This window comes from Sciurus carolinensis, chromosome 6 (genome assembly GCF_902686445.1).
Source record: "Sciurus carolinensis chromosome 6, mSciCar1.2, whole genome shotgun sequence".
In the NCBI taxonomy this organism is placed as follows: domain Eukaryota; kingdom Metazoa; phylum Chordata; class Mammalia; order Rodentia; family Sciuridae; genus Sciurus; species Sciurus carolinensis.
In genome coordinates, this window is record NC_062218.1 from 63,912,638 (window position 1) to 63,928,964 (window position 16,327).

General features: G+C 31.6%; 1 protein-coding gene across 2 annotated transcripts in view; it reads right to left on the reverse strand.

Moving 5' to 3' along the window:
• The window catches only part of Ap3b1 (adaptor related protein complex 3 subunit beta 1), a 246,636-nt gene that overhangs the window by 114,256 nt on the left and 116,053 nt on the right, over positions 1-16,327 (reverse strand). For both annotated transcript variants that reach the window (XM_047555616.1, XM_047555618.1), the window contains exons 12-14: positions 14,634-14,696; positions 11,610-11,742; positions 5,613-5,722 (exon numbers count right to left, since the gene is read on the reverse strand). In XM_047555616.1, coding sequence (XP_047411572.1) covers positions 5,613-5,722; positions 11,610-11,742; positions 14,634-14,696 — 306 coding nt within the window. The remainder of the gene's footprint in view (positions 1-5,612; positions 5,723-11,609; positions 11,743-14,633; positions 14,697-16,327) is intronic.

The window sequence follows — 16,327 nt, forward strand, 5'->3', positions numbered from 1 at the left end:
TAAGTCTACTTATGAAATATAAAAAGGTCTAAATGCTATTACAAATCTATTCATGCAGTGTGATAAAACTAATATCCTTACTGTATACTGATTTCTGGAAAGAAAGAGGTTATTTCTAATGTTCCAAAGGTTACACTGCATTAAGACCTTACTCCCAATTTATTATTTTAAATTGGGCTAAAGAATAGTAATTGAGTGGTACATTAAATTTTCCAGTATGGAGCAATTCAAGTTGCCTGCAATAATGAAAGGTTCTTCTAAATAAGAATATATGAGCAACTTCAGATTTCAGTTATGCTAGATTTATTTTTCTTAAATATTTTTTATATATTACTAGTATAAAAACTAGAATTCTATGACATCACAATCTATTTCCCCATTTGAAGCAATTTTCCTCTGGTGGGACACTTATAATTCTCTTTTGCAATTAAAAAGACAATCCAAAATGAAGTAAGGTTTTAAAAGATTTTGTTCATATTCATAAATAAACCAAAATTGAAATAACAACATTCAATATTCTAAGTATCATAATGCATACATTTAAATTTTTCATTTTTAAAAATAATCAAAAATCAATAAATTTTAATGACTACGATGAAAATCTTGTGAGGATAGTGGTGTAGAGGATAATATTTAGAATTTTCTAAGAATGGAGCTAATAACATCCCATGTAATAAACATTTTAAAAACTTGTAAGAGAAAATTATTCTACAAAAAAAATTAAAAATCGATGCAAGAATATTTATTTATACCAAACTCTTGGTAATGGCATTTTATTAAAAAGCTTATTGGGAAACCGACAAAGTCAATATTTCTGTGCATTTTGCTAGAATTGGAGTCCCAAGATTTTCAGATTCCAGCCCTCCCTCTCTCAAATTAGAAAATTAGTCACTCTTTATTTGCCATGATTGTATCAACCACAAAATAGATAGGAAAACTGAACTAAAACCAACAAAGATACACACCCACGAGACACTTGTATGTGTGTACAGTCATATATGATATAATACTTTCATTATGAATTTCTGCTTTTCAGTATTATCAAAGACAAACTGGATTGTAAATGACTTAGCCTGATTCTTTATTCTGAATGTCCTTAGCAAGTGGTTAAGTGCACTTTTCAAATCTTCTACTAGAGGCAGCTTCCACTGCCATTTTAAACCATTAATATGTCTAGAGTGGGGTGAAGATTCCTGGTTTACCACAGTAGTTATAAAAGACATCTAGAAATATTTTACAGATCACTCTGTAAGCAGATCAATTTAAAAAACTATTGTGTTTCAATACCAGTTCACTGCACAGCGCAACAGTCTAAAGTAACTTCTGCAAAAGCATTGATTTTATTTAAATTTGTCAAAGGCAAAATCAGACATTTAGACACAATGCATACCAACAGCAAATCGGGTGCAATATTCTGTATCTGGACTTAATATACAATAAAACTTAAGCCTGAGTTATGTTAGGTTGGAAGGGCAAGGAAGGATAACTTTTTTAAAATGGAAGAAAACCAGTGAGGCACCTGGGCAAGGAATATATAAAGAGGTATTTTAACACTACTTAGTAGTCCTTATAGATTAATCTCCCAATTGTTCTTTTATAATACAAAATCCCCACCTGTCCCATTAAACATTATGTGAAATCCTATTAGAGCAATCTTCAGGTAGTATGCTTTTTATTCTGGAAGAGCTTTAACACCAAAAGTAGTATTTAAAACAAATGAAGGACACACCAAAGGATAAAATATTCACAATCAGAACACATAAGGTAAGTGTACTACAAGCATAACAATTTGAATGAATTCCAAAAGAAGAGTAAATTTAAACTATAATTCTCATATTTTCAACTATGCTACATAAGTACATAGCCAAGGATTCAAAGTCTTGAATAGGATAAAATCTACACTTCTTTTGAAAATTACATAGCTAATATTTACTGGGATTTTACAACTTGCCAGTCACTGTTTTTGAGAACTTCACATATTTTCTTAACCCATCATTGATAAAGGCCTATAAAATAAGCTCTACCATTATTCCCACATGATATAAAAGAAACCTGAGAACCAGAGGGGTTAAAAAGTTTGCTCACATTTCATTGCTTTTTAGTGGTCAGAACCAAGACTGGAACTCCAAGTCTGAATTCAGAATTCATATTATAACACTGAGTAGAGACAAAGTGAGAACAGCAAACTAAAAAGGTCAGCCAGTAAGGCAAGACTGGTTCTGGCCTTAGATTTATCGTGTGTATCATGGAGGTAGATAATTTCATCTTAATGGACTTCATTTACTCAAACAAAGGATTGTTCCTGTGTTCCCTATTCTCCTGCTATCTTGTGCCATCCCTGTTGTTTCCCCAAGAGCCAAACTTTTCAGCTGAATTTGAACCCTATCCATCTGCTTTTCGAATCCATTCTCTTATACTGTACACAACACACAATCTTTATGGGAAGTTGTAGCTCTAGTTATTAGAATCAACAATAAGAGTAGATATGAAGACAAAATAACCAATGGCAAGAGAAGGTAGAAGCTCAGATCTAAGTAACTGATGTCTTACTATTGTTAGCTTTAAGATAAATACACAACTGCCATGAAGCTTTAATAATTCCCTGTGGGGGAAAAAAATTTGCCACCAGGTGTATTTAAAATTAGTCTGAAATGGCAGGCTCTTAGCCTTGCAATTCACTACCTTTCTTTATACAAATATCCATCTGAAAAGATTCAGAGTACAGATTACCCCTCTACAAAGAAGGAAATAATATACTCTCTCCCAAACTACAACCCTATTCATAAGAGAACATTAGTTGGCAAAACAAACCAACACTCAAGGGTCAGGCATAGCAAAAGGCAAACACAATGGGTAAGAAAATGGATGAAGAGTTAGAAGAAAACCCAGCAGTGTGTGTAATAACAGAACCCACAAGGAGAGAATGTTTTAAAAGGGAAGAATTGACTAGCACAGTTAAATACTAACAGAAGATCAAGGAATAAATGGAAAGAAAATTATCTACTAGATTTAATAAGTAGGAGATAGTAACCTTGGAAAAAACAGAATTAGTGTAGTTTTGGGGAGTCAAAAATCAGATTGTGATGGGTTGAGGAATGAGTGGGAAGCAAAGAAATTCTTTTCAGATAATTTCTTTAAAACATTAGTTTTAGAGATAAGAACATGAAGTAAATGACAGCAAACACATGTAGTACCACTGTGTGCCAGGTAATGTTCTAAGAGCATTATCTATAGTAACTGAAGTAATACTTACTATATCTTAGGCTTTTTTTGTTTGTTTTTTACTATCACCATGGGGAAAGTAAGGTATACAGCTGTAATGTGAAGACAGAGCTGGAAGCAGGGCCAGGATTAATATATTTTTATTTAATTTTTTTTGGGGGGGGGTGCTGAGGATCGAACCCAGGGCCTTGTGCTTACAAAGCAAGCACTCTACCAACTGAGCTATCTCCCCAGCCCCTTTATTTAATTTTTTTACAAAATTTTTTATTTACAAAAAACCTGTAAGGAGAGTAAAAAGAATTTCTGGGTGTCCTCCATCCAGATGTCCCAAATGTGAACATTTTTACTGCATTTGTATTATTTATCTTTCTACTTACACACATATATTTTGCTTTCTTAACTGATAAAAGCTATGGTATATACACAGGATATATATTACCTATTCTATGGGTTATAATTTCTTGTTATAACCCAAAATACTTCCATATAAACATCATAAACTAATGAAAAGGTTATAGAACCACTGCAAAATAGTTTTAAAATTGATAAATTTTACACTAAAATCAATACTGCTGTCTAATGTGCAGATTTTACTGAAGTTCTGATTTGTTTCTACAATAGAAAAAACAATTTTATGTTGCACAGTACTGTCAGGTCCATTTTAGTCTCTTAATCTGAAATACTGAGATTTTCTTTGCATCTCATAACACTGACATTTTTAAACAAATATAATCCAGTTATGCTATAGAATACTCTTAGCATGGATTTGTCTCATGCTTCCCAAAGATTAGATTCAAATCATTCAGTTTTTTTGGGGGGGAGGTGGGGGTACTGGGAATTGAACTCAGGGGTACTCAATCACTAAGCTACATCCCCAGCCCTATTTATTTAGAGACAGGGTCTCACTGAGTTGCTTAGTGCCTCGCTTTTGCTAAGGTTGTCTTTGAACTCAAGATCCTACTGCCTCAGCCTCCTGAGATGCTGGGATTACACACATGTGTCACCATGCCCTGCTCAAATCATTCACTTTTAGCAGGAATGAAAGGGCACTGATGCTGAATTCTTTTCAGCATATTATATCAAAAGATACATGATCCCAATATTAACAATGTTAACTATGTTCATTTAATTAAGGTAGTGCCTGCCAGGTTTCTCCACTGTAACTCATTATTTAACCTTTTAACTAAGAAGTAGTTTATGAGAATTTATCTCGAGATAGTACAAATATCATGTTACTCCTCAAATTTTCACCCACTAGTTTTTAGTATTTGCTGACAATTATTGTCTGAACAATTGCTATGGTTAGCAGATGGTGATGATTCTAATTCCATCATCCCTTCTACATTAATCAGTTATTTAAGAATTGTAAGTTAAAGTTATTTTTTCTCTATTTACTCATTTATTAATTTGTTCACCCATTCATCCCTCCATTTATTCCAGTGCAGACATAGATTCTTACCTATTCTGTGGGATATAATTCTTCACTATCATTTTTTCTGTTGCTGAAATTGGCCAGTAGGAGCCCCATGTCCCTCTAAGTTTGCTATTATGTCCTTTTGACATGTCTCTATTCTATGAACACTTTAGAGAATGGTACTTAAAAACCAAAATCTACCATGAAAAGAAATGAAGTGCTACATTCTACAAGACGCATGAACCCCCTTAAAAACATGCGAAGTGAAAGAAGCCAGAAACAAAAAGTCGCATACTATATGATTCCATTTATATGAAATATCCAGAATAGGAAAATCCATACAGGACAGAACGAAGATTAGTGGTAGCCAGAAGATAGAGTGAAGAGAGACTACTGGGTAATTTCAGAAATAGAAATCTTTTCTTTAGGGGTGATAAAAATGTTTTGTAATTACTTAGTGGTGACGGTTGTACAACCTTATGAGTATGCCAAAACCCATTGAATTATATATTTCAAAAGTTAAATTTTATCTTCTGAAATTATATCTCAATAATAAAACAAAACATGATCTCATCTCATGATCACAAAGTACTCATTGGTACTGGAGCATTGTTTCCAGGCCTGTATAAGGGAAATAAATGTTTGTATGTTTATATTCACACATGACACAAGTTTGGATCAACACATATGAACATATACACTCAAATAACATCTATCTATCTCTCTATAAAAAGTCATGAAGATCACACTGCCCTCTTCAATTGCATCCCAACACTTCAGGGTTCATTCCATCCCTTCCCATTTTCAGATCTGTAATTCCCTCCTTAACATTATGAAACTTTAGAACCAGAATTTAAACCCAGACACCTCAGCTCTCTTTACCATTACAGTGGAGAAAGACCACTTATTTTAACAAATATAGTTTACTGAGTAAAATTTACTAGAACTTGGCAAATGCTTCTTAGTGAATACTCACAGTGATACTGTCCAAGAGCTTGGCCATATGTTTAATAATTTCTCCATGTTGTGCAGGTTGCATTTGTAGTAATTTCTTTATAACAACTACACTTTCAGCAACAACTATTTCTGAAAGACACAGAGATTATTCATATTAAATTCAATTTAAATACAATATGCTTGATGAAATGTAAAACCAGCAAAACATTCTGCATGTCTTAAAAGACTAGGTGAAAAATACAACCATGAATGTACACTCAGACTTTTTGAGTAAAAATGTCTTAAGAAGACGACTTAACTTCAATCTAATCTTTAACCTCTGTTGCTGTCTCCTAGCTTCTGTTACCCCTTTTCCGTCTCCGCTTCTCTGTCAAGAGCAGCTGAGGTTGGATTCTCCTGCTCACCATATTGTACAATGTGTTTGGCTTTTAACCAGAACTTGCAAATACTGTATTTTGAATCCCACCAAATAATAGTTACAAACAACTATGTATACACTAAACAACATTTCCTCCATTCTATAAAAACCAGTAATTAAAAATTGTTTTCATTAATATTGTCCAGAAAAGTGAGTGGTAAAATTAGTTTTAGTAGGAAAGGTGTTACTGTAGAAATACCATGGACTTCATGCTAGAGCACAGAGCCAAAAAGGGTGGAATTGTGAGCTGGACTGTCTCCACCTGTTTTGTGAACCCACTCTGCCTATCTCTCCCTAATTCTATGCCCTCAGTGACTGACCTGTAGACTCCATCAAGCAGACTCTAATGTCCCTGGATTCTAGCTGTGTCTAGGCAAAAGGAAGCGTAACAGGAGGTGGGGGGGAGGAGCACTTATTATTAGGAATCCTTTCCCTGCTAGCATCACTAGTAGCAACTGCACTGAAGGTATCAGTTCTTGTGAGTAGATCTCTCTATGAGATCTGGTAGCTGGCTCTGCTCCCCACACCCCTTCTCTTTAATCCTCTGTGTGGTAAAGGTTTCCCACTATTGCTAGTCAATAGCCCAAGAGTGCTACACTATACCTTGTTGTTTTCCCTTAATCCTGCCCACACCTTATAAATAGTCCTTCAGTAACTTCTCTTTAATCACCCCTTTTAAATGTGCTGATTCTTGCCAGGATCTAATTAATACAATTAATTGCTATTGGAAGTGGCAAAGAAGCAGATCTTCAAATTGAGATTTGAGGATTGAGCTGTCACACTAAAGTGGTTAATCACAGATCCACAGTTACCCTTTTGGTGGCACCAGTAGAGAAATGTAATATAACTAATCTGAACACTGGACCTTGGGGAATGACTTTTACTTAAACGATTATTAATGTCATTGACACCAAAGAGGTAACCCAACACTGCCATTACTTACAATCCTCTAATTAATAGTTTCATAGATTTTAGAGATTCCCCTGACACACACTACAAAGGTTTCTTTTAAGAGCATTGAAATAACACGACTTGTGTCCTGTTACATTTTTCTTTGGTATATTTTTTATCTAGCTCCCTTTAAAAGTATAAATTAAATTCATATCATTATAGTCATTTAATAAATACATGTATTTCAAACTGCATACCTCTTTCTGCAATGGAATAAAAATTAATAAATATTAAATAACTATTAACTAACATTAACACTTTAGCTTACAAAATGTTATCATAATTTATTTTCTTCTTATTGTAATATAAGGTAGCTACCTTATTATCATTTCAAAGATGAATAAAAAGAAATGCACTGGAATTATATGACATTGTCCAGAATTCAAACTCAGAACCAAGGAGTATCTTTCTATTCCTAATAATGCTCTGTGTTACTATGAGCAGGTACTACTTTTACATACCACCATCACTCATTGGTAAAAGGAAAAACAAGATAAATCAGAATGAGACACTTTCCTCATCTAACTTATTATGTTCTGGTAGGAAAAAATAAAATGGTTATGTAAATAAGTACTACACAAAGCAAAATATGGTAAGTACAGTTTTAAAGAAAAGCATAAAATATATTTTTTAAAAGTAAATTATTATAAAACTTGCTAAAGTAAAAAAACAATGTTGCATAATTTTAATTATCCACATAAAAAGGGAGGATTGTCAATAGTTGATACATACACATACACGTGACATCATTTATCGTCTGGACCTAAATCAGTTTTCTATTATAGCTGTCAAAAATTACCACAAAGAGTGATTTAAAACAACACAAGTTTATCATCTTGTAAGACACAGGTCTTATGGAGCTAAAATCAAGATGTTGACAGGGCTGAAAGCTCTAGGACGAAAATGTATCTCCTGTCTTCCAACTTCTAGAGGCTACCCACCTTGCTTGTTTCAAGGTACCCTTCCAGCAACCACATCATTTTGATCTTTATTTCTGGTATCTTCTGACTTTCTTGCCTCCTTCTTTTCCTTATAAGGATTATTTAGGATTACTTTGGGCCCATTCAAACAATCTACCCACCTCTTCAAATAATGAAACCTGAACTTCAGCATATCTACAAAGTCCCTTTTGTTATATAAGGTAACACAGTCACAGATCCATGCATTAGAACCTGTGCAAATACAAAATTTTTAAGGGTGGGGGGGTGTGGCGGGTATTATTCTATCACAGCTCCTCATTCTCTTCAGTTATTTCCAATTCTACCCTACTTTTCCTTTATATTCTGTCCTGGTTTCCAAAGATCTCAGCACTGTGCTGTTACTCTATCAGAAGCACAAAATAATCCTATATTTTCAACCTTTCCTATTTTTCTCTTTGTCCTCAATAATTCGATAAAATATAATCTACTATTATCTCCACTTAAAAAGTGAGTGATCTAGAGCATAAGCAGACTGGGTAATTACTCAAGGCAGAATTAAACATAGGTACTCTAGTTATACATGTAAACAAATAGCTGGCAGCAGTATAAGTGGCAGTATATGGGAAGAGTATAGTATATTTATTTAATATAACTATCTCTTTCTATTAGACTGTGAACTCCTTAAAGGCAGGAACCTTTTATGAGCTAAATGAATCTATTCAACACTTATTAAAACCTCAACTGACTCAAGTCCTTAGCAAATGCTTATTGAATTATTAAAAAAAAAAAAAAAAAACAACTGAACACAATTTAAAAATAGACTTCTATCCCAACTTTTTAGTTCACAGTAGATAGCAACAGGGCGATTCAGACAAGCAAATTTTGTTAACATGTACCTAAAATAAATTATCTTAGGCTTATTCTAAGCCTAAAGAAATGTAAATTTCTCCCACAAAAGTTTTATAAAAACATTGCTTATCAAATTAATCTTAAAAAATGGTAATACACCACCTTAGAGCAAGCTTCAATCTGCTTTGAAGATTCTCCCCATGCCAAGAAGGTTAAAATCAACTACACTGAGGCAAGCAATAACCACAGATCCAAGAAGGATATGTTAAATATCTGTAAAAACTGGAGTCTAAATGCTATTCCTGAGACTTAAGTATACTTTGTCTGAAGAGATGATGAGATATTCACTTGATACAACAAAAGACTCACAGATTTTGAGTCCCAAAAGATCTTACAAATTTAAAGAAAATGCAGCTTCATTCATAGAATTTGTTCCTAACACTAGATGTTTTTAATAAGAAGGTAAAAGAGATCTGGTTGTCAGGAGAGGTCACTTAAAATTTTTTTAAGTATTTTTTTAATATTACTGATTTTAATATAAATATTTTCCTTATTTATTTTAACTCTCACTTTTACTGAACCAGATTTCCAAACTACTGTTGGTCCCTTACTTATGAATTTTTAACTTTACCGTGCTAGAAAACTGATTGGCAGATTCATTAGATACCATACTTTAAATTTTGACTTCGGATCTTTTCCAGAGCTGATGAGAACGATGAGGTCTGATACCCACTAGAGATGCTGGGCAACGGCAGCAGCAAGCACAGTTCCTGGTCAGTCATGCAATCACAGGGGAAAACAACCCATAATCTACAGTGTGCTGTGTGGCTAAGCAACGATGTTTGATAGGTTAGGCATATTAAATGAATTTTTGACCTAATATTTTCAATTTATGATGGGTATACTGGGACATAACCTTGTCATAAGTTGAGGAACATCTGTACCACAAAAAGTATAGAATATATGATAAAAAGACAGTTAAATCAGGTGTTATGGGCTAATAATAATTTTGCAATCAGAACCCAGACAATTCAATTAAAGTCTGTTAATATTTGAACTATTAAAACATTTGAACAACAGAAAAAACTTGTGGCTATAAAGAGAATGTTGGTTTGCTAACAACAAAAATCTAAATATTAAAACATCAGAATTAAAATTAGTATATCCTCCTAAATTTTGTAAGTGATTATAGATGATTAGTCCCCCATTATCAAATTATGACAGTATCTTTTCTTGAACATGCTATAGGAGTAGAATATTTTTTAAAACAAAGTAAAAATTATCTTTGGAAGCATTAATGCTATGTTGAAGCAGAAACAACTTGAAGATTTCACACTGGGAAAAAAAGATCAAAAAGTAAAACTGAGAAAAATCTGAATATAACTTTTATTTGAAAGAAATATCAGTTTCCAAACTAATTTCTGATACTTTTTAATATGTGACTAAGTTTTAAAAGAACAATTAGCCTAGTGAACAACGCTTGGTTCAAAATCTTAAATAAATGTCATAGAACTATTTTCCCAAGGAGCGTATTTTATTTGGTCAAGAGAAAGTCATTATTAAAGATAAAGGAAAATAAAAAATGTTTTTAAAGTCACATTTTAAAGTGTTACCAAGAAGCAGAGATAAAAAGGATGCAACTGTTAAAAACTGAAATAGATGACATTTATTATCCATCTCCTCTAATTACCTTATATAATAGACTTCTTCAAAAATGTATCTCCTTGACAATCTTCATTGGAACTTAGAGTTTTAATACTATGTCTAGTAAAATGTTCTATTGTATTATATCTTGAGTTTATAAGCGCAAACTGATAATTTTATGTTTACAACAAAAATCACTGTTACTTGGGAATAAATATTGTTTGAATTTTTTTCATGAGAAATACATTACAGTTTCCTAAAAAAAATCTGCCACGTGGGAAAAGATAATCTACACATGGTCTGGGGATAGCAGAATTATTGTGATGGAAAGTTATTTTTCAAATAAAATATAAAAAATAATTTTTCTTGTTTTGCTTCATGGCTGCTATGTCATATGTATATCTGTCTAGACATGACATAATTATATTTAAAATTCCACAAGTAATTTCAATGATTTTACACAGAAAATTATACCTTTCCTCTTTTAAAAATCCCATTTTAATCAAATCCATAATGAACATCTTCTAAATAAATTATTTGGAAGGTAAAAAGGTAATTCACCTTTCTTTCTTTTTTTCTCTAAATAGCCCCACTTATTCCAAAGTCATAGCCACAGAAAGAACTGACAGTTTACCACCAGTCACCTATTTTGTTAGATATTACGTATCTAGTTTCTTAGAATGCTTAGATACTATTTTGCTTAAAAACATAAAGTGATACAGATTGATGGCTTTTAAATCTAGTTAATCTTGAATACAAAATTATTAGATAAATTTCTGGGGGAAAATGCAGAAGGTACGCAGTTGATATATTTTTTTGATCTAGCCACTTATCTATGTTGTGAAGTCATTTGCCTGCTTTTAGCACCCTCTGCAGGTGAACCAATATCATGCATAACTTAGGTGTCATTGTCTAACTTTTTCCTCATAAATTTAAATAGTACCAAAGGGAAAAAAAAGCAGTAAAATAAACCTTTATGGAAAGGGTTACAAGAAAGATGATTAAATAGTGAAGAAGTAAAATGAATTAAATTTTCTTAGCTGAGGCAAGACAAACAATGTTTGTGAATTATCTGGTTTATTTAAAAAATAGAATGTGCATTTCAAGACTAACATTGATATTTGTTGTGACCATATTACTGATGCACAGGGAAACTAAAATATAAAACTTGAAGATCATATTAAGAATATTCAAATTATAAAGTACTTGAAGATAAATAAAACTATAAACTTACCATCCCTGTTGGAGAGCAGGCATACCAGGCCATTGAGGCAGGTGTCTGTCACGTCTGAGATATTGGTTGCACATCTGCCTATAGTCTGAATAGTGGCTGCTGCAAATTGTTTATCCTGACTTTTCACGTAGGTCTAAAAAATATTATTTCAATTACTTAGTAGTGCTAACAAGTGAACCCAAAACACCCTATTTCATTAAGTTTTGTCAATGCAGAAGAATCCCAGAACACATATCTTCTCAAAAGCACAACAGAATGCCCAACTAATGACTTAATTTTTTTTTTCTCCTGAAGAATGTGCCTATAGAAAAAGCACATTTTCAAGCCAGGCTCACTCACCTGTGGCCACAATGGCTTGAGATTCCAAAACAGAGAGTGGGGAGCAGTCACCCAAAGATAGCAATTAGTTTTAGGGCAAGGTTGAAAGAGATGATGAGAACTCTCTCTTTGGAGGTTTCAGTTCATTTAACCAGCAACATCTGTGAATCTACAGAAAAAAAAAGGCTACTCTTATAGAAACACTAAATCTAAAAATGGGGCTAAGAGGAAGAAAAGAACCAATATGCTATTAATAGTTTACTTTCAAAGGGTATCAGGATGGTTGTAAAACTACAATATCTACAGTGAGTGGTATTTAAAAAAAAAACTGTAAATACGCTGTTTAAAACAAAGTAAACCACAATAGTTTTAAAATATATTTTCTTTTAAAATATACTGTAGTGAGTATATTTATAAAATTTAAGGAAATCAATGGTTTAGCAAAAGGAACCAAAAATATTTTCACAAAATTTACTCTAACCTTTTTATAACCTTCACTAATTTAAAACTAAGCTTTTATTACTTAAGAGAAATGAGATATACTTTTAAAATACATCTTTATATTTTATATATTATATATAAATGGAATTTTAAATTCTTTTTTGACTTAAATTTCTAAGATTTCTAACCTCAAATGAGAAGTAACTAATGTAAAATTAACACTGATTATCTTAAATGCAAAAAAAAAGTATTAAAACAGTATCTAAATGACAAATAGAGGAGAAAAAAATCTAAGAATATCTTAAAAATATAAAAATTTAATGAAAATTGTACCATGAAAGCAATTAAATGTTAAAGTATTAAATTAAATTAATTAAATCTTAGTTTCATGAATACTAGTTGTATTTTAAAATATTTCCCAAATAGATTACTAAAATCTCACAAAAATATATTTATGAGTCTTTGGAAAAAATTCCTACTTTACTCAAAAAGTTATTAAAAGCAAATTGTACATAACCACAAACATAATACATGAACAGAGAAATAAGGTACTAAGATTTAGACAGTGATACTAATAAATACATGAAGGTTGGGGACACAGTTCAGTGGTAGAGTGCTTGCCTAGCATTGTGTGAGGCCCTGGGTTGAATTCCCAGTAAAACATATACACACACACACACACACACACACACACACCCTATGAACAAAAGTGAATACATGAAGCTGAAGAAAGAATGTATTTAAAAGTTCAAAATGGACTCAATAAACATCCTGATAATAAATGAAATAACTGAATCAAGAACATTCTGAAATAGAGCAACTGTGTGAACTCTATAAAACTAAGATAACCAAGACTCTCTTCGCACAATCCCAAAAGATTTGACAAAGGACAATGAAAGGATACCCAAAGAGATACAAGGGACAAGAGGAAAAGGTCTTGGTAAGATTAAAAAATAATAATAATAAAATAAAAAAAAATAAAAGCAAAAAAATTGTAAGAATAACACAAGACACTAACTAAAATAAAAATTTTTTTAAATTTTTTAAAAAAGTAAGGATAGAAAGATCAGTAGAAAAAAGGGAAGAGAAGCAGGGAGGGAGGAGAGGTGGGAATGGGGAAACACTGGGAACTAATTACAGCAAATTATATTCCATGCATTTTAAAAGGTCAGAATGAATCCTAATGTTATATATAATCAAAAAGAAACAATAAAAGTCAAACAAATGTAATAAACTTACACTGAAGATGATAAAATAATCGAATTCAAGCAATGAACTACAACTATAAGTACTGAACAAGAAATTGAAATATTTTCTGGCATATGAAAATGAGTGGGTCTATAAGCCATCCCAATTTTATCAGAAATTTTTCTAGAAAAAATGTACAGCCAGAAAAGTAGCATAATCCAGTTTAGAACACTCATGGATACCTCAAAAAATTCGACTACTCCTGAAAACAGTGTAAGACCACATAGTTATAAATAAATACAGTGATCATATTTAAAAAATTTAATATAGTCTTAAGGATGGGTTATGGCAACAAAATAAGTTAAATTTATAAAAGTTGAGGTTTAATTTTTTTAAAAAAAATCCTGTTAGGGCATAGTATGTGATTTATTTTTGCTGATGGGATGTAAAACTCACAATAATGATATAAGGTTTTGTATTGCTGTGTTCCACTAGTAAGGTTTCATACCTGATCCTTCCATCATGAAGGGTATAGTGTCCATGAAATAATTACTGAAGAATACTTTTTAGAGAAATATAGTAAGGAAGCATCTTATCCATCAGCAAAAATAGTTTAAAAATGCAAATAAAAAATAACAATGAAAACAACAATTTACAAAATCACAGTAGAACAAGTATAAACCAAAAGATTTTTGAGCTCCACGTGAGTTAAGAGGAGAGGTTCTTAAAAAATCAAAGGTCAACTAAATAGGGACAATCAAAATTTCATGCATGGAGAGTAAGTAAAGACATACAGATAATGATGATAGTATGAACAGACAGAATTCTTAACAGAAACAAATCTTGAACAAAGAGGTAAAAGCTAATATCTTTCAAATTTTATGAATATCAAAGGAAATAAAATACCATTCTTATAAATTATATTTATTATATTTATTCTTGAATATTTGTCGATTTCCTAGTTGTTAACCTTGTCCCAAATCACTATTTTATTTATACAATTATAAAACTGAGAAAGATGTCTGTAAGAGTGAACACATTTTAGATGTTATTTTATAATTATCATTGTATACAAACCTGAAATTCCCGTAAAAGAGTTGATATGTTGGCTTCATTTGCTAAGTTTGTCAAAATTTCAAGCTATAGTAGAAAAATAGAGAAAAGAAGCATCTTAAAACACAAATAAAAAGATGAATTGAATAGAGGCTAGGCATTTAATTCAAAGTTAATTTCTATTTTTTAAAACTCACATGGTCACAAATGTGACAAGTCATTATATCCTTCAGGTGAACTTAAACCTGTCTCCTTATGTCTACAAATTGAAGACTAGATAATTACATAGTTCTCAAAAAATAATTAAGAATAGTAGAATCCTACATCTTCATTGTTTGTCCTAACTTTACAATTTAAATCTAATTAAACAACTTAAGCTTGTTTGACTTTAGTTTTTCACTAATGAAGTTAGAAAACAATTCATTCTCTATGTTAATATTTCTATTTTCCACAAAACAAATAATTCTCTTGTTTTACACTCCTATACCCTACCACCCCAAAGACTTGATATTTTAATTTTCTCATTTGAGTTTACAGATATAAATGGGAAGTTACAAGTTCATCTCCAATGGGTTCACTAAAAATATGTGGTTTTGTTCATTAAAAAAATTAATCTGAAGAAAGGTACAAAAAAGAAACAGAACACAGGAGACAAACAGAAAACAAAAGGTATAGACATAAACACATTTATAACCAGAATTACATTAAAAGTAAATGATTTAAATACTCCAATTAAAAGGCACAGATTGCAGAAAAAGTTCTTCACATAGTCTGAGTATGAGACTTTTTATAAATTATATACTGGAATATTTTCTACAGGTTATAGCTTGACTTTTCATTAATGTTATGAGAATATTTTAACTTTTTGGACAACTTTTTAAAAATAATTGGAGATAATCTATGTAAATGATCTATGAAAAAGCTACATGTATAATAAAAGAATTATTTTTTTCTCTAAACTATTTGAGACTAGTGTTGCTAATATATTGCCATATCATACCCAAATACTTCTGTGTGCATTTCTGATAAACATGGACAGTTTCTACAGACCACAATAAAACCAAGAAAATTAGGAAATTAACACTAATGCCTTATTTACATGTATGGCATTTAAGTTTCACTTTCTAATAATGCATAATAAAAGGTTCTAATTCAATAGCACATATACTATTTAGTTGTCTCCTTCAGTCAGTTCTTCAGTCTTTCAATTTTCATGACCTCGAAACTTTTCATAATTACAAAAGTTTTTTATAAAGTATGTTTTAATTTGTGCCTTAAATTTTCTTACCATTAAACTCAGTTTTCATGAGGATAACATTCTGCTTCAATATTTAAAAATAGTTCATCCTTTCCCCATTGGTTTGGAATGTTTCCTATATAGTTACAACATATGTGGAAATGTTTCACATCTATTAGTGTGTTCTACTCTATTCTGTTTACTTTTCTGTCTAAATGTCAAAGGGTTTAATTATTACAGTTTTATATTTAACTTCACTCTAGATCATAGTTATCATTCCCTGAAAATACTCTTTCATAATCTCTTGTTAGCATAATCTCGTCTTGCTCTTTGTCTAATCCCAAATTTCAACCTAACAACTCATCTAGCAACTAGTAACAAAAACTTCACAAAAATACACCTCGATATCACCTTTCTCAGTTCTCCCTGAGAATTAGCCTCCTCTTTGTATTTATCACAGCACTGAATTCCAATCTATCAT